Source organism: Ceratotherium simum, chromosome 8 (genome assembly GCF_057802395.1).
Source record: "Ceratotherium simum simum isolate JZ-2026a chromosome 8, ASM5780239v1, whole genome shotgun sequence".
Classification (NCBI taxonomy): Eukaryota; Metazoa; Chordata; class Mammalia; order Perissodactyla; family Rhinocerotidae; genus Ceratotherium; species Ceratotherium simum.
The window spans coordinates 62,508,948-62,533,544 of NC_141907.1; the positions used below are offsets into that span (position 1 = coordinate 62,508,948).

A 24,597-nucleotide genomic window follows, 5' to 3' on the forward strand; every position below is an offset into this window, starting at 1 on the left:
TCTAATCAGTTATTTTCAACATAAGCATTTACAAACAAAATAATAAGAATAAAAACAATTAATTAAATCCCGCAGTCTGGTCTGGTCAGTATAACACAAAATGGAAAGTTGGTTTGCAATTGCCCTTACATCCGACTGGCAGCGTGTGGAGCAGTCTTGTATAGGGTGTACCTGAGACCTCCGGTCCATGGGCAGTGCCGCTGTCTAATCCTCCCTATGGCAGAAGGGACAAAATGTCCATATCGAGAGAGATGAAGATCAAAGTATTTCTCTCTTCCCCTTTGCTTTGCATAGCACTCATCCACGTGGTAATCAATTCAACACTTACTGAGCGCCTACTGTATGCTTGACATACAATAGTGGTCCTTGTCTTCAAAAGATTTGAAGTCTAGGGGCAGAAATTTGTCAAAACTGAGGAGGGTAGAGCTTTGCAAGTCTGGGCCCGCCCACAGAAGGGGTTCCACTCAGAGTCCCTCATCTTTCTTTCACTGAGAGTACTTGCATCGTACTCTCATCCCTGGAGGTTCCACCCGCGTCCTGCCGGTGGCCTGCAGCCTGGGTGGCCTCAAGCCCCTCGACCCCTCCCGGGGCAACTCATCGTGTGCTTCGCAGCAGCCGTACCCGCGCCTGGAGCCCACTCACCCTTAGCCAAAGGCGGCGCGGCGCCTTCGAATTCTGCGGCCCCTCGGGGGCAGATGGTGGGAGGGGCAGACGCAAGGCCCTGAGAAACCTGGGAGCTGGAAGTCTCTGTCAGACTCTGAGGCGCCCCAGTCTACAGAAGCGGTTTGTCTCTCACCTAATTCAATAGATCTGGGTTTTCCCTGAGGGCACAATCTCGTGGGCCGATCACAGCCCTTCCCAGCCTCACCATGCTTTCTTTCCCTGGCTTCAGTCCAACTGGTTCCCCACCTCCGACCGGTGGCTATCCTCAATCACCTTGTCGTCGTGGGCTTCCCTCTTCGGCCCCACGAGGGGCCGCGGGAATCTACAGCACCTCTGACACATCTCGCCATCCAACCTTTGACCGGGCGCCGCGCCACCCGGCACGCACCAGGACCCTGCCATTCTGCCCGCCGCACAGACGAGCAGTAACGCCCCAACATCTGCTGAAAAAATCCTTTCCCACGGCGGAGGAGTTCCCCAGTCCCACGCGCCCGGAGCCGCCCCGACTCCACAGTCCCCCGCCTGGCGCCGTCGCCGCGCCCCCCAGCCGCAACCCCGCGCGCGCCTCCGGGTCGTCGGGTCTGTCTCCGGCGATCAAATAAAGTCGGCTGAACCCCCACGTGTGACCAGCCAGCTCTCGTTACTCCCGGGGGCGGCCTCGGCCCACGCGCTCTAGGGCAGTCAACAGCTGCCTTAATTCTCCAGCGGGGGCGTTCTCTTCTTCTTCCCAAGCGGGCGGTGGTTGGTCGTCCCCAGCAGCGACTACTACGGCCTCTTCCTCTCCACTGTGGTCCCCTACCCGGCCGCACGCTACAGTGACAGCTTCCAGCTGCCTGCCTTTTAGTCTCTCTGCTTTATGAAGAGAATTGTGGAGGAGCAACTCTTCCTTCGTGGGGTCTGCCCAGCCCCACTTCGGTCGCCCACTCCTGGTGGCCCGCACCCCTTGCAAGCCGGTTCCTCCGGGTGGGGCATGCTTGCCCGGGGCTAACTTTCCGCGAGATGCTGTCCCCGCGGACCTGTCTTGCCCGAGTCCCTTCCCCCTCTCCAAAGGCACTCTAGCTGCCCGCTTCGCGAAGCGCGTGGCGCGACCCTGGGCTGGGACCTCCGCGCCCAGGCTTTTACTCGGACTCCAGCACGTGGTGGAACGGGGGGTAGCGGCCAGTGCGCAGGCTGGGGGCGTCTCGGTGGCACCGGAGAGGGTCCTTTGGGGCCGACCGCAACATTCGGGGAGGGCGAGCCCTGCGGCCTGAGCTTGTGGACCCCGGCTGAAGGCCCGCCCACCAGCCTCCCTCCCACCGCCTCAGCCCTGGCGCGCAGGCTCACACCCCTTCCTGGGGAAGCAAATGGTCCCTTCCAGGCGGGTGGCCATGTTGCTCTAATAAAGCGGGAGGGGCGGCGGCGTGGGGGGAGCAGATGCTGCTGGCTGCGAGCGGGAGTCGGGCGCGAGCAGAGCGCAGCCGGGAGCGAGCCGCGGGGGAGGCGAGCCGGAGCCGGAGCAGCAGCTAGTGTTGGCGGAGAGCGCCCGGGCGCAGCCGGAGCCGCAGCCGCAGCCGCGATGGCCGTGGCCGTGGGGAGACCATCTGTGAGTGCTGGGGCCTCGCGTCCCTCGCCGGCTGCTCCTCCAGCGCTGGGTGGTCCCCGCTTTCGGGCGGGTGCTGGCGAGGAATACGGGGGACCCGGGCGGGGGCTCCGGACGGTGGCCGCTGCGGCTTGGCTGTGGGTGTGTGCATGAATTTGGGCGCGCGTCGGGGGCCATGGGGAGGGCGAGGAGCCCAGAGGCTCCGCTACTACGTGATGCAACAGTGTATCGCCTCATCGCCCCGATTCCAGGGATGTGGGAGAAAAAGGACCCCTCTCTTATTTTCCCGTTAAAAGGATTCTTTTAGTCACGGTGTTTCTCGGCTGCCTCCCTCTCCCGGCGCACACCTTTTCCCTCGTGACAGCCGAGAAAGGCGCCGAGTGCGGGGGTTTCCTGCCGGCTCCCCCACGCCGGGGGGCGACCAGGGCGTGGGAATTGTTAGCCGAAGAGCTGTGTGTCACACGGCTGTAGAAGCGGGTCAGAAGTAAAGGGGTGGGATTTCCGTGGTGGCTTCCCCAGTGCATTGTGAGATCCCGGACACCCTCAGGCACCACCCGGGTGACCGGGCCCTGCCCAGGATGTGGACAAAAAGCGTAGATACACACACAAACTTTTCAAAAGGCTCCCTCGTCGTGGTGGGTGGAAGTATTAAAATGCGCTGCGGCTGGAAGGCCGGGGGCGGCGGGCCGAGTAGGCGGGGACGCGAGGAAGAGGAAGGGAGGGCGTGTGCGTGGAGAATCGGGTGTCCCACCGCCCCGAGCCGGGGAGGGAGGGAGCGAGGGGGATGCTCCGGCCCCGAGCTTGCGGGCGGGGCAGGGGCCGCGCCTCCTGGGCTGCAAGACTCAGTTCGCGACTCGGCCGGGCCGAGGGGAGCCGGACTTGGAGGGTGCGGTTTCAGTCGGTGCCTGCATCCCCGGGTGAAAGGCGGAGGGAAGGGGCGGCGGCGGCCTTTCCTTTTTATTGAAAGGAGCAGAGCGGCCTGGGAAAGGCGGAGTCGGCTTTCTTGCTCTTTCCCCATTTCTTTGTCGATGTTCCAAGTCCACTTTCGCTCCACCGGCTTTGGGGGCGCCTCGAGCGAGGTTCTTCCCGCTCTCCTGCCTCCTTTTCCTTTTCTCTTCCTCCCCTTCCCATAACTGTGTAGCTGCAGGTGGTGGCTTGAGAGATTTTGTAGTTGTAGACGAAAGTCTCACGGGGATACGAGCAGCTCTGAAACCCCAGAAATGCAAGGCTGTGCTCTCGGACTCTTGGCTCTTCCTCCTGGCTCCTCCCCAGATGCACACGCCTTTTGGCCCCCAGGCCCCACCCGCCTGGGAAGTTCGCTGGATCCCTCTGCGTGTTCCAACTCGGTTTGGTGGTTCGGCTGTGGCGCTGTTTTCAAAGACGTTTTCCACAGTCAGGAAATGTGCAGTGGTCACATTGAAGTGTAACTGTGGGTCTTTTAGGATTTTAGACTCTAATATTTAATGACGTACTTTTAAGAATTCAGTTCTTTTGTATACAAAGTGTGCTCTCGATAATCAGTGGTCATAGATTGTTGTTATTGAGGGAGTTTGCATAGTCTCTCGATTAATCTCTATTTTTCTGGTGAGGAAATTGAGGTCCAGAGAGGTCAAGTTTATCTGGTTAAATCCCCCCCCCCCAATTATACTTATTTCCAGGGCACAGATTCAGATAACTTAAATAACAATATCTGTTTCAGATAATTGGAGAGCTTCTAGGAATGCAAATGTTGAGGAGGGGTGTCTTTTTCAGTAACTCCTATTGCTGGTGCATTCTTGAAGCATGGGGGAGGTGGAAGAAATAATTTGCTGCACATTTTCTATAAATTAGTTGGTTCATATATGTCAGTTAAATAGGAACAGTATGTGCATTTAAGATTTCGTTGTGTGGCCGTAATCATATCCAACACCAGGTCTGCCAAACAGATGTGAGCTTAATCCCACAGAATTCTTGTGTAAGACCTCTCTCATTCAAATAATAGAGGAGATTTTAAAAAGTGTATGTGTACTGAGGAGGTAACTGCTTCCTCTGCACATTCCCTGTTGTCACTGGAATTAAGATTAATTTACAGTTTAAAAGCAGAAAACTTTTTTTTGGACTGAGTTGTGGGTGATGAGGAGTTGACTAGAAAGTTAAAGAGTCTTTTCATACATTTTCGAGGAGTTGAACTATTTCACTTTGTTCATTCAGTTACTGTCTTAAGTGTGGTGTCTGCAATTATGTCTTCAAAACAGCCCCAGTGAATGCAGAAGATTCTCCAAACCCAGCTCCAAGGGATCGACACTGCATCCTTCACATTAGAATTCTTTGCCCCTCCTGTTCTCTTATCTATTCTATGATTTGAACAAAAGAAAGGAAGGGTGTGTTGAGGGAAAAGAATCACTCCAAAGTTAATTTGTGTGTGAATGGAGTTTCTCTAGTTACTCCTTTAGAATTAGATTTTTTTAAGTTCTTTAGGAAAACATGAGTTTATCTCCTTTCCCTACAAACTGCCTGTCCCATCCAGATTGAAGGAAGGTTCAGTCAGAATAATTTGCCCTCAATTTTAGACATTGTTGAATTTGAACATCCGCAGTGTGATATCCCAGGTAAATACAACTATTTTACTGGGCAAAAATCCTTATATGTCAAATGCAGACTATCTTATGAAGTGGTTATGTTCAGTTATAACTGTTTAAACCTCAAGGCTAAATTCAGATGTTTCTTAAGTGGATTTGTTGTTGGCTGGAAAACCAAAGCTTCAGTTTAGTGTGATAATGTTTATTTCCATTTTAATCTTGACCCCTACCTTCCCCATTTTCCCAGGGATGGTTTTGGGGCTTGGCTCTGAGAAGACCCTGAAGCACATCTGCTCTTTCCAGAGTGTAACTGATGATTAGCAAGAGCATTTCTCCCCTAGGGATGTGTCCATATTTTGGATGAGTTAGTATTTTTGCATCCAAGTCCCAGGGCAGCTATTATCTTTATTTTAAACAGAGCATGGTAATTTACTCTACCTGGGAATCAGGCTTTATGTGGCTGATCCATTCTCTCTTAAGGTGTGCTGTTCAAGTTAGAGAGTCTAGGAGCTGAAAGGAACTTTAGAGGCCATTTGGTTCAGCCTCCTCCCCAAAGCAGAAATGTTTCCTACTTGATCCCTAACAGAAGGTATGTGTTTAAACTTTTCTGGTGGTGGAGAATCTCCTATGATATCCTTCAAAAAACACATTTAATTGTTCTTTTATCTGTTTAGCCAAGAGATATGGAAAGCCAAGTTTATTTATTCGCTCGTTTAACACTATTTGAGTACCTCCTATGTGCCAGGTACTGTTCTAGGTGGTGGAGATACAGCCATAGACATGAGAGAAGGGAATTTCTGAGCCTTTATTTTCTGAGAGATTTAGTGTCCATATGTATTAAAGTGACAGACTTCAGTGGAGTTATGTAAGCCATTTAGGGACAAAGGGAATTATGTGCCTATTGCTGAGTCGACAGTTCTGATGCAGGTGAAGGATCTTATCTGATGATCATTGTAGACAGTTCCTGAAGATATGGTCTGTCTGCAGCAGGAGGAGGGTGGGGACTGCCAACAAAATGTCATTTCCCCTTGCTATAAAATTGCCGTTTCCATGACTTGAGGATGTGGTCCCTACATGAAGGGCTCTGGTTGTTATACCTGGAGAAATATTAATGGAGCTGAAAAAGGTCCAGGAGTTGGCCATCTAAATGATCAAGGGCCTGTTATCTAGGGGAGGTTTTTAAAAATTAAAACTCTTGAGGGGGCCGGCCCGGTGGTGCAAGCGCTTAAGTGCACGCGCTCCGCTGCAGCAGCCCGGGCTTCACCAGTTCGGACCCTGGGCGCACACCGACGCACCGCTTGTCAAGCCATGCTGTGGCGGAGTCCCATATAAAGTAGAGGAAGATGGGCACGGATGTTAGCCCAGGGCCAGTCTTCCTCGGCAAAAAAGAGGAGGATCGGCATGGATGTTAGCTCAGGGCTCCTCACAAAATAAATAAATAAATAAAAATTTAAACTCTTTAGTCAGTGATATAAAATATACACGTTGAGGCTCTATAAGCCATTATTAAGGAATGCAGGAAGTGTTTGAGGTGCAGTAATCCCTCCTTTTTAAATCTTTTGAAAGCTATAGATAATTATCTTTTAAAATATCTTCTTTAAAAATGATGTATGTCCATGTCACAATGAAAAATAGACCCAAGGAATTGATTAAAAGAACAAAACTACCCGTATCCCGCCATCCTGATGTAACAGCTCTTAGACTGTTGGTGTATTTTCAGCCTCTCTTTAAGGTTTACACCAGCAAGCATAACCCATCTCACATAAACTGCTGCTTAGAAACCCAGCTGTGTGCCTGGATGGACCCTGTCTGACTATTTGGACATTCATATAATGGAGGAAACAGATGCTTAGTGCTTTTACAAGGGCCACCCTCTGTCTGTGTCCAGACAAAGGAATGAATGATTTGGGTGGCCTACTTTGATTGATTGCCAGAAGACCCAGTGTTTAGACCCATGATGATGCCACAGCTAATAATGATCTTTGGGTTTTGACTCCCTGTGGAGCGGGCTACAATCAGGGTTTTCTGTGCCTGTGTTTTTTTTTATAGGATCTTAAACTTGGTTGGGGGCATAGGGGTTGCTCTTGGATTTTATTGTTTATTGAGAAGTTTCATAGCCTTAGCTAGACTTGTCTCAACTGAGGTCAGCGAAGCTGAATCATTATTTAAACAAAGACCCAGCAGATCTAAAGCTTCTATCCTTTTTCCCTAGGAGACCTACTTACAATATAATAGATACCTCCTTCGTTTTGTTGTTTTATTTATTTTTTTAAATCCAGATTGACAGAAACTCCCTTCCAACTAAACAATACGTCTCCTGACCCACTCAGGCCTGCTGGCAGCCCATCAATGCAGCTGCTGTAGCACCTAAAGAGAATACTTGGGCTAAAGTGATACCGACAGACTTCTAAAAAGAATTTGCTGGGTGATCTAAAGTCAAATTTGCATCATCTCAGGCTTGGCCTGCGGTAGAAATCACGAGTCTGTTCCTTGATGTGACCAGAGCCATGGCATTAGAGCTACTTTTCTTGGGATCCGTGCCAGTGAGTGTGAGCACCTTGGTCAAGTCAAAGGGCGCAGGAAGTCCAGTTGTGTGGACGCATTCTGTCCACCTGCTGAACTGTGACCATGTGGGACGGAGTGTGATGTGTTGATGGTGGAGGCCAGCTGAGGTGCAGAGGTAGGAAGGGCTTCATGCTCCAAAGAGAACTTGTTTGGTACCCGACAAGTGGGAACTTAGTTCCTGCCCCTTTTTTTGGCATTTTAAAAATTGTGGTAAAAATATCTATAACATAAAATGTACTTGATTGTTTTTGATAATTAAGTAACATTCCTTTGGGAAGAATTTATGATTTTCTTATTTTTTTCTTATAGAAGTGAATCACAATAATGTACATAGGTTAGAAATGGAAAAACAAAACAACCCTCAGCATCCTAACACATCCACAGGTCATTCTTGGCTTCCTAATCCATCTGTTTTATCAGATATTTCTTGTGCACTTTCTATGTGCAGGTGCTGAGGTTATGATGTTGACTACTTGAGATGTTGTCCCTGCTGCTGTCATCAAATTGCTCTGAAGGATGAGTCAGCATAGGGCTTAGCAAGGAAAGTGTGGTGGAAAAGTGTTCCAAGTCAAGGGAACAGCATGAGCACAGCTCTGGAAGTGAGGGAGAGAACCTCTTTAAAAAATCCAGTGGAGGTGGGACATCAGCATTCAGGATGGGGTAGAGTGGACAGACAGGAGGCTGGGAAGGTGGGAAGAGACCAGATCGTGCATTGCATTCTTCAAGACATATGCATATTTATTACAAAACTCTAAGTATTTTATATCCTGTCCCCCAACTTAGGATGTCTTAGATTCTTGGAATTGGTTAATAGAAGACACTGAAAATCCACAGAGTACTAACGCTTCAGGTTTCGGTAGAGTAGAGGGGAGATGAGAAAGGATCAAGGGAGTTGATTCCTTTCGTGGCCAAATTGGGTCCTCAAAGAACAGAGGAAGCAAAGACTGAGGAAGGACACAAAGAGAAGGAGGAAGGGTCCAGTGACAACACCTCCAGCAAGGTGTTCCTCTGTCTAGTCTTCTGTATGGAGCCCTTTCTCAAGATGTAGAACTAGAAATTCTGATTTTCTTAGATACTGAAGCAGCCGAGTCCTGGGGGGAGAATGGTAGGACACCTGCCACCTTGGACTGCAAGTGCCAATCGGTGTTGTCCATGAAGAAAATTAAAAACCTGTTGGATCCTATGAAAGTAGGAGAAAAGTCTGTTAAAAGCCAGGATTCTCTTAAGACTTAATGCCTTTTTCATTCATCTCATCCCTTTGTGTACTGTTTTCATGCCAATATAAATATCATGAATCTCCTTAAGGGTGCCCATTAAATTTACTCAGACCTGCTGTTGGAAGGAAAAAGGCTTGACCAAAACCTATGTGCATGGAAAGCCTGTTCAGCATCTTGATTTTTAAATTTTTTCTATTTAAATTACTGTCAAGACAGTTATCTCACTTTATCCTCACAAAATTCCTGAGAAATGATATAGACAAGGAAACTGTGCACAAAGAAGTTGTCACTTACCTAATCTGGTACAGCCAGTGAGTGAGAGAGCTAGGCTTTAGAACCAAGGGCTCTTAGACCAGCATGCATACAGACCTACCATCTTGACTGGTCAGTTAGGCTAAATTGTGCTGAGGTAACAAATTGATCCCAACTTTTGGTGGCTTACACAGCAAAGGTTTATTTCTCACTTAGGGTCCTTGTCTGTTCCATCCTCTGAGATCTCAGTATTGATCCCAGGACCCAGGCTGAGGGAGCGTCCTCTATCTGGACATTGCCTGTCTGGTGGCAAAGGAAAAAGAGACGTGCTGAACCCTGAGCTGACTTTTCCAGCTCTTAGATGGGTCACTTCAACAAGAACTTCATTGGCCAAAGTAAATGGTCACTCCTAAATTCAGCAGGATGGAGATAGATAATCTTTCTGCAAAGAGTGGCTCTGCCAGTCACTTGGCCAACCTTGAGGGCCATGGGATGGGGAAATAAATCCTCCACTAGGGAGGGGCAGGGAATATTTTGAATAATAAGAGTTCACTGTACCTTCCTCGTCAGAGCATCTACTATAGAGCCAAGGGTCTTTATTATTTTTTGAAAATCGTTTCCCTGTCTATACTGATTTTTCTCACTCTAGTTGTCCTACTCTGATTCCAGCTGGACGTGGTAGAATGACGAGAGACAGAGAAAGAGTGTGTGTGTTAAGCACCCAGAATGAACTGAAGGCAGGGTGTTGCTCTTCCTATTGTTCACTCACCATGAGCTTCCAGTAGCATCGTCACCAAGTAAGTGATGTGTGGTGACCTTCTGAAAGACCTTCTGTACTGCTCTTTGGTGGCCCCAGCTCTGGGACTGTACTCTCTGGGAAATGGTTTTGAGGCCATTAGGACTTCCAGCTGCTTGACAGAATTATTTCCCTTGGGATGCTTCCAAATCAGTCCTTTCCCAGCCCGTCTGTTCCTAAATGCAGATGCTCAGATGGCACCTTTCTTTTCCTCGCTTGGTTTTCTCTCACTGACAGGCAGTAGTATATCACATTTTAGTCAAGAATGTGGGCTCTGGAGCCAGGCTTCTGGGGTACTAGGGCATCACCTCTGCCATTTAACCACCTTTGTGACTTTAGGCAAGTGACTTACCTGTCTGCCTCACATTCCTCATCTGTTAAATAATAACAGTACCTTCCTCAAAGATTGACAGGATTGAATGAGTTAGTACACACAAAGTGCTTGAAACGTTGGTCCTCAATAAAAGGGAAAAGAATACTGAAATAATACTGGCTTTGTACTGCAGACTGGGCTCAAGCCAAAACTGCCCACCCATCCATCCCAGTAGGAAGTGAGCATTTGCCCCTTCTCCTCTCGCATCCCTGGAATGCACAGTCTTCCCTTTCTTTAGTCAGAGCACAGATCCAGTATACCGTCTTCTTGAAGCCCCCAATCACTAATCCAGGTTTGGGTGATTTTTCTGTCTTTGAGCTTCTGCAGCAGTGATCGCCTGCAGTACTTATGTGTCACCCACACAGTGTTCTGGAGCCCCCACCTTTCTTTAAGTTCCATTTTTTAAATAAAAAGGAATGATGAAATATAGTTTTGAATGTTAAAAAAAAACAAAACACCTCATTACTATAAGCAGTATATTCTGCTAGCCTTGATCATATCCATGCATTCTTAGCCTATACTGCCGGACTTAAGGGAAGGGACTGTGTTGAGCACCCCCCACTAATAAACCTTTGACTGAAAGAGTGAAAATCGATTCTTTGGATCAATTGGATAAGACTTGTGCAGGCCCACATCCTCTCAGTCCACCATTTTATTCCAGCTGGTGCAGGTGCAGGTCCTCAGGCAGGTGTAGACCTCGTATCTACAGCTTTCTGCCCAGGCTTCTCTGCTGTAGCCACATGGGTTCTGCTTAGCTATTCTGACCTGTGTGCATATCTGGATGTCCAAGGGAGTTACCATCTTATGGGACAACCTTGACTGATGAGGGATGGAAGCTGGTGGATAAATACTTCTCTCTTTTGTCCATTAAGTTGGATGATTCTGAGCACAATCTATATGGCTCTTTAGAGGGTCCCACGTGGGCCCAGCCCCAGCCCACAAGGGTGATTACCTCCGTCTGTATCCCCTCAGGATGGCTGTCCCTCCTTCCCTGTTTCACTGATCCCAATCCCCACTCCTCTTCCTCTGGATCACTTCCCCAAATAGCTGCATGTGTGCAGACCCTTGTCTTAGGCCCTTGCATTTTGGGGAAACCTAGGTGAAAACACCTTGTTTCCTGGTTTGAGGTTCTTTTATCTTATGCAAATGAAGGAGCATGAATGTTACTTTTGTAACATACCAAGTTACTCTGGACATTTAAAAAAATATTATCACAACAAACTAATCTTGTATCAAGTTTTTACTATTTATTAGAGGGCAGACTTCACACTGTTGTTAAAATTAGACTCGGAAAAGAAGAAAACAGGATATATCACTTAAACTTTTCTATAATTTTCATTTCTGGGTCCTTGGACTGGAACTCGCACATTCTCTCAGGGTAGAAGTGCCTGTTTCTGAGTGTGTAGTGCCTTGTTTGTTCTGTAACTTGTTTAACGCACCCATTTCAAGTGAATTACACATTTTATATTCTAGAAACTAGATACAGAGTTTACGGGGGGGAAATATGTTATTGGTATGTGAGCTGTGAACGTGGGCCAAAGCTTAAAACTGTTTTGAAAAAAATCAGAAAAATTATTGGGCTTACACTGTCTGCATATTGGAAAAATGAAGTAATAATTCTTGAAACAAGTTTTGATTAACTAATATTGAACAATTTCAAGAGCCCAGATTAACTTAAGTATCTGCCTGAGAGTTCTTAGGATAATTATTCAAATCATCCCTTCACTTTGTATGAGCCTAGCCAAGGGGCAGTCTCTCATAATGTAGTAAGATCCTTAGAAACTACATAAACCAAACTGATTCATTCTCCAATTTTCCCCACATTTGTCACCTTTGCTCCCACTCTTTGAGGTTTGGTCTGACTTTTTGTGTGGGTGGGCAATCGAAGACTGTTCCCCCAGCTGATAGAATGATTTCATTGTTTATCTATTACATACCTCTTTGTTTTCAAAGCCTTTTCCAATCCTTAGTCAACCTCTTTAATCACTTCTTCACTGGGAAATGCTGGGTGATCCGAAGTTGAAGCACAGTTTTACGTCTGAGGTCTCTAAAGAAGTCTTTTAGTTTTTGGTAATCAAATTTGCCTCATTCAGAAACCAAAATTCCAAGGTATTTTATGAACTTAAGGCAGAAAAATTAATTAAGATAAAATTTCAGCCATTGAAATGACTAATTAATTTGTTGCCACTAGCTGCTTTTAAGCTGTATGGAAGAGAACCTGAGTCTAAATTGGGTTTTATAACCGAATCAAAGCTCAGGGTGGTGAGAACTCTTAGGGACTTGACGTAATGGACATTTATATGGGTATGTTGGGGAGTTAGGGCTACTGCTAAATATTGTTAAATCTTCTTTCTTGAGGAACTTGTATTCTTATTGCTCAAAGGCTTTTCCTATTTCTCATTTATTAAGTCGCTTATCAAACATTGAGCTCCAGCCAGCACCATGCATGAGTGAAGATGTCAAAACCATATTTCTTCTCATTCCCCCACCAAACCAAGTTAGAACCAAAATCTATTTTTGGCAAAAGGATCTCCCTGTCACTAAGATATTCAAAATCTTGGAATGAGGCTTGGATTCAGGGATGAGTTACCAACACTTGTCACTCCTACCTCATGTCTCAAGCGCTAGCAGCCTCATTCATGGTGTATCATCAGCCAATCAGATATTTTAGAATCTTCTTTATTTCTAACCCTGTGCTCCATGTTGTTGGAAATACGTAAGATATAGCCCATGCTCTCAAGAAGCCTGCACTTTAGTTGAGGAGAAAAGGCTGATACTCAGATAATGCTCAACTTCCATGGTTGGGAGGATCTTGTCAGGCTCTTCTAACCACTGTTCAGCCCTCGCCTTTTTCTTAGACAGTAAACACTGGGAACTTTGTTTAGCCTTCAAAGAGAGTAGGGCCCATTTTATTTCCCTTTTCTTCCCTTTTTATAGTGTAATTTGAGGACAGCTGGAAAGATAACCCAACTTTCTTTCCTCCTGGGTTACCATTAGAAATTTTTTCTTTTGGTTTAAAATAAGGATAAAAAGGGCCCATCAAAGGAAATTGGAAAATTGTTATCAGAATCTGGAGGGAATATTTTCAAAATCTCTGCCAGATTAATATGTGCACTCCATTCCCTTCTCAAAGCACACTGCCCACAGCGTGGCAGATGCTTTTGACTAGTAGACTAGTATCCTATTCTAGGACACACAGGCATTTCTGTACCCACCATGCTTACTGTGTCTGTTGTTTCCAAACCTGCTTGTGCCAGTTGTAGTAATCATTATAATTGCATTATATAAATTTATGAAATATAAGTGCAAAAATAGAGTTGCTTCTAAATTAGATGCTTTGGAAAGATTTAGTAAAGGCGAAAATTTAGTAAAGGTGAAAAGTGAAAATAAAACTGTCATGAATGTAATATGGTTAAGATAATCATAAAAAGTTGGAGGAAAAAATTCAGAGTGTGATGAAATGCTTTTAAATTCTGGCTCCGCTCGAAAGAAACAAACTAGAAATCATAGGTGATGCTAGAAAAACACCTCTAATTGAAATTCCTCTGACCCATTATGATGAAAAAAACCTTGACCCTTTATCAAAATTGGTGAATGAATGTATGCTTATGTGTTTTAAGGTAAAATAAAATGTTTAGGCTGTAATTGTTGTTTTTAAAATCTCAGTCTTTAAGTGCCTTTTAAGATAAATTGTCCAACCACTGCTCCTAACAGCCTTGGATAAAGGGACTTGTAGGTGACAGAACAACCATTCCTCCCAACTTCTGCTCCCCCCTCCCCATCTTCTGACACATATGTCCTCTGGTTGAGAAGCATTGTGTATAACTATCCCCACATGGGCAGTTGGGGAAAAAAGGTTGAGAATTACTGGTTTGTCCTGGGTTGAGATACAGATGTCTCTGAGAGAGTTAACTCACTTGACATTATTTAACTTCTTTTACACCTGATGTAAATGTTGATCAGCTTTTTTTTTTTTTTTTCTGATTTCAAAGAGCTGAAAGGACACTAGAAACATTACCTGTTTCATCAGTTTCTCTTAGGTTACTCAGGAATAAAGGAAAATACGATTTTGGAAGCAAAATAATCTCATTTTGGAAAGGCAAGGTTACTTTAGTGATCTTTTACATTCTCTGAGATACGTGACGCGCACACATACATGCACACATGAGATATGGGTTACTCAAAGATGTACTCAATCTGTTTGGGAAGGAGAAACTATTGCATTAGATGTAGATGAAAATGTGGACCACAGTCGTCGTAATCAGCCTTCCTGGACTTTTGCATTCATTCAAATGCCTTGACTTTTTGATCCAAGTGGTTCATTCCAGCTGTCCTTGGATAATCTTCCATCAGCAATTTGATTTAATTTTAAATCCCAACCGTGAGAAAATTGTGTTAAAAAAACAAGTAGAAAGTTGTTTTTCATTCCAAAATAAAAGGAATGGGAGGAGAAAACTTAACAAATTGGAAGCTGAAATGTATGATATCTCCATTTCTCGAACTAAAACTGGAATCATTTTTCACGGGTTTTTTTTGTCTTTAAGTATACATTTGGAATGTTATTGCTAATTTGCTCATTGGTTTTGCCACTAAACTCATTGCACACACTGCAGTGATGTCCTAATGGAAGTTGTGCAATTCCATACATTTTTCCTGTGATTAGATTTCAATGGGTAAAAGTTGATCTTCACAATAACTTGGTGAGGTGTTTGATTAGATACTGTTCTCGACCCAATCCCTTCAGCCCCTGGTGGATGGATCAGGACTCATACTTGCCCAAGATAAACAGTGATGATCTTAAGGCCAAGTCTTCTGACTGTTAGTTATACCTTCTTCTTACCAAATGGAGATACCACCCTAGGCTGCAGAACAGGCCGGCCGATAGAACTTTCTGTGATGATGGAATAGTCTACTGCTGGATTGTCCAATATGGTAGCCACTAGCTACATGTGGCTATTGAACACTTGAAATGTGGCTGGTGCAACTATAGAATTAAATTTATCTTGTTTAATTTTAATTAATTTGCATTTTAATTTAAATAGCCATATGTGGCTAGTGGCTACCACATTGGATAGTGAAGCTTGAGGAGTCTAAAGTATTTACAATCTAATCTCTCATTTTGTTAAGAAAAACTTTTTTATTAAGGAAAATTTTAAACATAGACAAGAATAGAGATAAAAGTATAATGATTGCTTCCATCCCATCACCCAGGCCAATCTTGGGTTATCTATTTCCCTTTCTCTCTAACCTCTCTCCCCAACCCCTAGCCCCCAAATTATTTTGAAGTAAATCCCAGGCACAGTCTGATCTCATTTTGTTTTAAGAGTTAAGCTGGTGACCTGGGGGAAGAAGGGGAATGACATCAGGAGGTACTCAGGGATCTTCAAATGTATTTGTGATTAAAAAAAAAAAAACTTGAAGTATATGGATGGTAAAAGTTATAACTGACAAAGATAGTAATGAGTATATAGATGAGTGATATTCTGTATGCTTGAAATATTTCGTCACCATCATCATCATAATAAAAAGCCAAGCTTGAGCCCAGAGATGGAACGGTCACGGTGCCAGGCCTCGCTCACTTGTGCTTATATTGAACTTTGGTTTTATGGATAATTTAAACATTTAAACATTGTTCATGTGCAATATTTATCATTGAGTTTCATTGAGCACCAGCAGTGCTGTAGAGTCATAGGACCTTTAAAAGGTGGAAAGCAGCTGAGGATCATTTTTAGCCCGATCTCCTTGGAGCACTTAGTTCCAGGGAGTAGTAGCTTGCCTTGAGCTCACATTGCACGGCCCAGTGCTTTCTATCATACTGCACTTGCCACATCGACTGATTCATTGAGTTAAAACTTGCAGCACTAAGTCACTCCTACTAGTTTCTAAAAGGACAGATTCTTACGACCTCTTTTAGGGCAGAGATGTTATTTCTAAATCTACCTGAGGTATTGTAGATACTCTTGTTGGAGAGAAGTGTTTTTGTAATTAACAGTATAAAGAAGTCATTTATGAAATTTTATCTTTTAGGCTGAGAATTTGTGTCTATTACTGGTGGAGATTATTATAGGAAATGCCTGTTTGTTTTCTGTATTTCTGTTTATAAAAGAAACCCTTGTAGCAAGCACATTTTGGTCATGTGGACACATTGAAGGAAATACTGCTTGCATCAATGATATTTAAAAGTGCATTTTTCCTTCACAACATAAAGCAAGAATTGTTGCTGTGCTATTATAGTCGAATTTAGGAGCTAATAATGATTTTCTTCCTTATGGTAGAGTGCAGAATATGTATATTCTAAATTTGGAACCCTATACTTAGGATTTCAGGATTTAAGGGGAATGAATTTGTGATGGTAAAAGGATCTTATATCATCAGATATGCTCCCAGGCCTTGGCTCAGCTGTCCTATTGATGGAAAAAGAAAATATGCTTTAGAAGAGGAGCTGTTAAACATTTCAGCAACATTCTGAACAACTGCAAGCCTGCAGTTGCAGCAGGATGCCCTTCCTCTTCCATGGTCAAGTCTCCAGTAGAGTCTGCCCTTTGTGTTCCTTTGGTGTTTTGTTACCTACATTCCTGGGTGAGAGGGAAGAGCTATGTGTAATCTCATCACCTACGTTGCAGTTTAGTCCAATTTGCTTTTATTCCATGGTTAGTGGAGATAGTGAATAGTTGGTTAATACCCTACATGTTAATGTTTTCACGACTCAAGATTTATGCCATTTTTGCTAATAATACTCCTGTGAAATGAGCCTTCTTATCTCCACTTGACAAGAGATATTTGAATCCATGGTAGGGCTAAGCACAAGATGTAGAAAGCTGTTTTGTCAAATCAGTTGCTCTGTCCTTTTCATGCAGGATAGAGACAAGAAACTGTTAAGGCTTTTGAAGTGACTATGACCTGATTAGGCAAATATAGCAACTATTTTCAGCAAAGAGGGTAAAGATAAGTATGAGTAGCAGTTTTTTTAATGTATTAAGCTTATAGATTTCAAAAAGCTTTTATAATAGACCAAATTTAAATCTAGCAATAACACATCTTGAAAAAGAAAATAAAAAATTCATGTAACCTAGATCTCATTAATGCTTACACTTTATTACAGTTAGAAAATATAGCCATAACATTAATGAGAAATAGAAGTTTATCTTATGTATTCTCTTTAAAATAGTTCGTGATCAATGGTTTATCACACAGCTTTGGTAGACCTCAGTTTGGTTCTGGATTGAATTATTTATGGCATGGTAAGATAGTAAGGGAGAGAAATACATAAACCATCTTTGACCAGGGTGAGCTTCATTATTTGGCTCATTTATTTGATGGAGAAAAAGTACCAAAAGGGACAACTCTCCGATTTTCAAACTGCTGTAAATGGGCGAGCACATGCCACCTCTTGGCTCTGGCTGGTGAAAGGAGGGCCTTAGTGGTCCCATAGCTATCAATTTTTCAAGAGAAGCTGGACATTTAGAGTTTGAGGTGAAATTTCCACATCTGAAAATGTTGGCAACTAAATCAAATATTTTTAAAATACTGTGTGGGCCATATAAACATGTTTGTGGGCTGAGACTGCCAATTTGCAATCTGATTTCCTTTGTAAGTAATTCTAATTTATTTTTCTTGTATTTGGATAAAGAAACTATTAAAGTTTTGTTTTTTGGGTTGTTTTGGGGATGACTTTTAGAGTGCTTTAACATTTGAACAATTAAAGCACTTTTTGTGGAAAATGTGCTTGTTTTTAGAATATAAGTGAAGCAATTACTTGAACCCTGATTTGAAAGTATATAGCTTGTTTGAGGGCAGCATCAAAACTTTTAAATTGTTTCCTTAACAGGATATCTCCAAACAGGTTTGAGCCATCGGAGATCGAACTGGGAGAAGTAGAAACCAGGTTAACATTGTGTGGTGTGTCTGGGACCCACAGTAGAGAGCAGGACGGATTCTTGAGTGTGTGGTATCCTGTGCAAATGTCCCTCTGCAAAAACATGTGCTATATATAGTCAATGGGGTTGAATTTTTTCTTTTTGGTTGAGGTCCAATGACAGTTAATGGCTGTTCCTTACAGGCTGTGAAATTATTTATGAGCTTAGCAGTAGGATGATATAAAATGCAAGTGGATATAGGTAGAATAAGGTCTGTTACCAAATTCCAATAAACTGTTAGTGCTAGAGCCAGGGAGGACTTCAGAGGTCACCTAATCCACAGCCTTCCTTTGAGAGGAGGAAACTGAGGCCTGGGAAGTTCGGCAGAGGCTTAAATTTCTCATCAATCCTTCCCTGTCCAGCAAGAACTCAACAGTCTCCCTTCTTTTCCTCTCGTCATCTTCCTGCCTATAGAAAAATGTATCTTCCAGAAACAATTTGTGATAACTAGAGAGTCTTGGAAAAAGAAAGAAAGCAAATGTTTAGTAAACAGAATGTTTAGAAAACATCTTCCTGGAAGGTTGATTTAGCTTGTCTTTCTAAGTATTAGAAAATTTTTATTGATAAAATTTCTCTTGTTTTTGTGTGAATTTTGATAACCTTTTTTCCAAAAGCCTACTCTTCCATAATGTTTTTAAGAAGCAAAAAACGAGTTAGATCATCAACAGAAAAATGTGTGGCAAAATTACCTTTAATTCTGCAGAATTTCCTACTAGTCAGTTGAATCACATGAAGTAGTTGATTTTAGCTGTTTCTGAACTATAAAAATGGTAGTTTCATATGACTCAAGATAATAGCTTATGCCACAGGGTAACAAAGAGTATTGGGGTATCTTCCTATTCTTCTAAAGACATTCTTGGCATTTTACGTGGTCATTGACCATTGAGCCCTTCTCAGTTTATCCTGCTCAAACACTGTTGTGCTGGAGCATTTTTACTGAGAAAAGTGGAATGGAAAGCTCCCTGTGCACACGTGGACCAGTCTTCCTTTCACATGTTATGTTTGGCTTGAAAAGCCTCCCTTGCCTTGAAGAAAAGACTACCAGCTAAAGTCAGATGCTGGATTTGTTTCTAATTTTTCAGGCCAACAGAAGCAAGTTGGAATGGAAGTCTTGGTCAACAGCACAATAGTTTGATATGCTGTTATATTAATATTATACCTCGTATTGAGGATCTGAGACTCTTGAAAAAATTGCCCTGTTATTGTAATCAAATTCTAATTCTGATTTGGCAGTGGGAGTGGGAGTGGGGGACCAACGCGCCCATAGAAAGCAATGTCATAAACTTCAGACCGTTTCTTCTGCTAGTTTTCTAAATTGAATCCACTGAATATTGGCTTTGTCAACCAACTTTTGTAGAAGAGACATTTGAGCTTAACTCTGATGGGGAAAAATCTGAGAGATGATGTGACCTCTAAATCGTATTTCAGACCCCTTACCAAATAAAATAAATCCTTTGACTTTAGGCATCAAGGGAATTTATAATAAATGTATGCATGCTCATTTTTCTTAAGAAATTAGAAAAAAGAAACCCACCCCAAATCCAATCAATAGGAGAAAGCCAAACTCTACCAACTTCGTGGTTCATAAAGATCATAGTGCACCACAGCTGAATAAATACAGCTAAGGAGCCATCACAAACAGCAACTTGGAAATAGTATTTTTCTGTGCTACTTTGAACCAGAGGGTTAGTTAGAAATTCACTTCTGACATTTCAGGCCCCTTTGGACTATTAATTTAAAATTCAGGTGCTGACTCTAGTTCTTAAAAAGGATTTCATAATACTTGTGTACAAACCATAGAGCTAAAGGGCCTTTTAATTTTTATTGGGATAAAAGGTTTTTCAAAGGAAAAAGGTATTGGAAAAGCTGAATCTGTTTTCCCTCCCTCTTAATTTATTTCTGCAAAAATGCCCTCCCATACCCTACTCCCTTCAGGATAAAGGCTCACCTCCCAGATGGCATGCAGGCCCTTCCATGACTCGACACCTTTCTTTCTAGCATCCTCATTGTGTTACTTGCAGGGCCCTGTGCATAGCCTCTTCTTTCACATGTCTCTCTCTGCAAGTCACGTAAATGCCTTTCTCCTGGCCTCTCCTTCCCACCCTGTACAGCTATTCATGCTTCAAGACTCTCCAGGCCTCTTAGCTTTCCCCTCGCCCAGGCAGAGTTAGGAGACCTAGTTTTCTGAATTCCCATTTATCTTAGGCTTCTGCAATAAGCAGATATCTTGTTGTACCATATTAGTTTTCATGCTTGATTCATTTTTGTATCTTAAATACAGCATAGAGTAGTGCCCAGCACAAATTCCTCAATAAATGCTTCAAAATTAACTCTGCAGCAACAGACCCAGGTTTCTGCCTACCTAGGACTTAATTGGTAAAAATAACGGTGGCATGATATCCTGGAAGGAGATTACAGAGCAAACAATTTAATAATCTGCTCAATTTTCCCCAGGAATTCTGTTATCATTGTTTCATGGTTGAGCATGTGACAGGGGAGCTCTGGAGGGCTGAGAAGTGAACAGAAATGCAGTAAGCTGAAGATTTTAGTTTGCACTTCATGTGTTTCTTGTCTCAGCTCAGTCTTTCTCAGCACCGGGCTGCTTGGACCATTGGGGAGTTGACAGAGCGTAGTATAATTCACTCCTGTCCGTCAGAAATTATTGCGGAGTGACTGGGTGAGGCAGCCTCAGTAAAGGGTATAGTAGTGCTTTGATGCTGTAATTATTGAAATTATATGTATAGCAATGACCTGTGAAGCTATTCGGTGTGGAAATTAGTGAGCTGCTTTCAGTATTTTCATTTTCATTACTTATTACCTTTTAGAGAGCTGTCAACATGCTTGGTGAAAATTCTAGAAATAATAGTGTGAGAAGTGTTATTCATAGATATCTTTGTCCTCTGGAAGTGAGGATACAGGATTCATGGGAAGAGTATTTACATTTTAAAAAGTTTACATATGCTATCTACATATTTATCTTATATAAATTTACTTAAATGGCTAGCAGAATTGACATTGAATTGATAGAGAAAAATATTTTAAATATTGCCTGTTATGAAATTGCTTAACGTGGGCAAGACTATAGCATGGGCTTTCTGTTATCTCAGTTGAAGCTGTAACAAACCTATACTGTAGATATTATTCCCACCTTCCAATTAAAGAAAAAGAGACTTAGAAGTAACGTGCCCCAAAGCCATGCAGCTCAACAGTGGCAGGGCTGGAATTTTCACTCCTGCATGACTTGCAGCCAGTGCGTATAATACTATTTCATGCTGCGTTATTTTTTGTATTAATTATAGAGAGATTTTTTTTTCAAGCCTATCACGTAAGATATTGCTATTTAAATATTAAATTTAAAAATGGCACCACAGACATCATGCAGACCTATCTGAGAGGTATGTTGGTGAAAGATAACACTAATTATTTAAAAAATTTAAGTCGTTATATGCATTGTTCAGGAACAGAATATTGAAGTGGTTGTTTTAGCCAAATGCTTCTTAATTATGATCTTTGAATCTTGTCTGAGTGTAGCACAACATTTATGAATATGCCAAGACTTTTTTTTTTTTGTGAGGAAGGTCAGCCCTGAGCTAACATCCATGCTAATCCTCCTCTTTTTTTTTTTGCTGAGGAAGACCGGCTCTGAGCTAACATCTATTGCCAATCCTCCTCCTCTTTTTCTTCCCCAAAGCCCCAGTAGATAGTTGTATGTCATAGTTGCACATCATTCTAGTTGCTCTATGTGGGACGCGGCCTCAGCGTGGCCGGAGAAGTGGTGCGTCGGTGCACACCCGGGATCCGAACCCCGGGCCGCCAGTAGTGGAGTGCGGGCACTTAACCGTTGAGCCACCGGGCCGGCCCAGAATATGCCAAGACTTTTATGAGCTTCTTAGAAGGGTAGTATTTGCTTGGGAAAGTGGGGAAAAGAAAATCACCTTAAAATGGGTACAACTTTGGGACTATTCAGTGATACCGTGCTCATCTTAAAAGATCAGAAGGAGCCAGGGAGAAGCTGGATGTGAAATGCCAAGAGGTTGTCACAGGGCCCCTCGTCTGTCCAGCTCCACGTGGGCCTTTAAAAAATGGGCCTTTTAAAATATGGGGACATAAATTACTTTTCTAAAGTAATTCTGAAGTAGAGATAGCCAGTGGCTCCACAAGATACAACTCCTCTAGGTGGTTATGATAGCCAACTTAGCATGATTACAGTGAGGTCGGACATCTTTTCTTATGGTTCTTGGCCATTTAAATTTATTTCTCTGTGAATAACCTATTCACATCCTTGCCTTCCCCCTCCTCCACTCCCCAGATGGACTATTTCTCTCTATCTTGCTGACATTCATCCTTTTTATATGTGCAAATAATCTTCTCCCAGTCTGCTATGTATCTTTTCTTTTTGATGTCTTGTTATACAGAAGCCTTAAATGTGCCATCTTTTTGGTTTCTGTTTTGGGGACTTGCTTTAGAAAACTAGTTCGCTCTTCACTACAGTTCATTTAATTATGCTTAACAACTGTTTTGTCTTTTGCTCAGTGGTTTAGAGGGGACAAGAATGTAGCAACTGTTGAGAAACAGAGTCCATTCATCCAGTGGGAGATGTCCTGAACTAATAAATTAGAAACAAGTCAAAGAGGAGAGAGAAAGGGAAGAACTTGGAACCCAGGACATGGAAAGGAACAGAGCTCAAAAAAAGCCCATTTAGGGGCACAGGCATTTAATGCTCTGTGATTTGAAGAAACTTTTATGAGATAATTAACACCTAACTTGTAATTAGCAGTTGAGTATACTCTATGCTAGATGGAAGACAAGCCGAGGAGCCCTGAGTTAGTGATAGGGTCTTTAACTGAATTAGAAACTTGTTTTGGGGGAGAGATCCCATTTTAACACTCCTTTCAATTGGGTTATTTCCAGGTTTATAGATCAAAGTAAGTTTCTTATTGATAATGGTATGTAATAACATTGAACACTTACTCTATGGCAGTCACTGCGCTTAAGCACTTTATATGCATTATTTAGTCAATATGCAAACTTATGAGTAGGTGCCATTATTATGCCATTTTTACAGGGGAGAACACAGGCTCAAGAAGGTTAAATAACTTACCCAAAGTCACACAGCTGGTAAGCAAATCGTACCAGGATTTGAATTCAATTCTTTCGGACCTCAGAGCCATCCAAATGTGATTGTTACACATTTTTAATTCCCCCCCCCCCAAAGCCACAGTACATAGTTGTACGTCATAGTTGCACATCCTTCTAGTTGCTGTATGTGGGACGCGGCCTCAGCATGGCCGGAGAAGTGGTGCGTCGGTGCACGCCTGGGATCCAAACCCCGGCCGCCAGTAGCGGAGCACGCGCACTTAACCGCTAAGCCACGGGGTCGGCCCTGTTACACATTTTTAAGAGTAAAAAGTATTTGTGAGGATACCGAGTGATGAGTCCTTGACGTGGATGATTGTGCCTGTTCTGTTTAAAATCAGGCTCTATTGAGCATCCGTGGGCATGCCCTAAGTTAGTTGCTTTTAATGGAAGTGAGAAGTTTTTGCAGGACTTTCCCACTTGAACCCCTTAAAAAAAAATCAGAGCCGCTTCCCTCCTGGGGTCCCTGCTTTTCTGCACTGGCTTTGCTACCTTCTGCCAGGGTGACGAATGGGTGGGTCCCTCCTGCCAAGCCCTGGCCTTGCTCTCCAGCAGCGCTTCCCTCAGTCAGCTCACAGGTAGACCTATGTGTTGCTGTGGGAGGGGAGTGGATGGACCTCGAGCGCAGGTATATATGAGACCCACACGTGTGTGAGGCAGCCACACAGAGCATGCATGAGGGAAGCAGCCTGCCTGCTGATGCTCAGAGCATGACCCTCTGCCCAAGGCTCCAGCAACAGTTCAGTTCCCCAGCTCAGCAGGTATTTCATCAGACTATCCCATACATAACCTTCCACTTTAGCAAAAATGTGCCACATATCAAGCAAACAGGAGAGAAACTAAAATTTGTTTATATGGAAGAAATGCTGGGGTGAATCGCTGACATAATTTCATAGTTGTTAAAGTGGGTTAAAAATCCAGGCTTTGTTACTTACTTCCTGTGAGACCTTGGGCAAGTTTCTTTGTGTCTCTGTGACTTAATTTCCACATCTGTAAAATGAGGATAATAATATCTATCTTACAGGGTTGTGAGGATTAAACTTGACTGCATATGAAGCACTTAGAATAGTGCCTGGCATACAAATAGTACCGTATGAATGTTAGCTAGTTTTATAGATTGAAAGCAATAAGCCATGTTTCCAGAGTGGTGGTCCTGGCACTATTTCAGTGCACTTCCTGGACATCTTTATGTTCTTATCTCTGACAGTTTTGGTGACTTGATATCAGCTTTACCTCCCCTTGTAGATGAAGGCATTTTTTGTGGTCTCTAGAAAGTAAGGTTTATTTGGGCCCCAGGAATACTGCTTCTGGCTTAGGGTTTGTTCTTTTTCACCATGGCCACGTTCTTTTGATCACTCAGATGTACTCCCCTCATTTAAGCCTAAAGAGTTGGGGTCTCTTCCTTCCGGTGTTGGTGGTGTTCATAAGTTCTACTCCTAGCAGCTGAAATCTGGATTAAAACATCCTGGATGTCTTGTGTTGACTCTCCCTACTTCCTCTTCCTGTTGCCCTCTTGCTCCTTAAAATTACCCCTTGGCTATG

At 43.3% G+C, this 24,597-nt stretch overlaps 1 protein-coding gene across 1 annotated transcript in view; it reads left to right on the top strand.

Moving 5' to 3' along the window:
* Positions 1 to 2,079: 2,079 nt before the first annotated feature.
* The window catches only part of SEPTIN11 (septin 11), an 86,090-nt gene continuing 63,572 nt past the window's right edge, over positions 2,080 to 24,597 (top strand). The window contains exon 1 of the mRNA XM_014787823.2: positions 2,080 to 2,245. Coding sequence (XP_014643309.2) covers positions 2,219 to 2,245 — 27 coding nt within the window. The 5' untranslated portion in view covers positions 2,080 to 2,218. The remainder of the gene's footprint in view (positions 2,246 to 24,597) is intronic.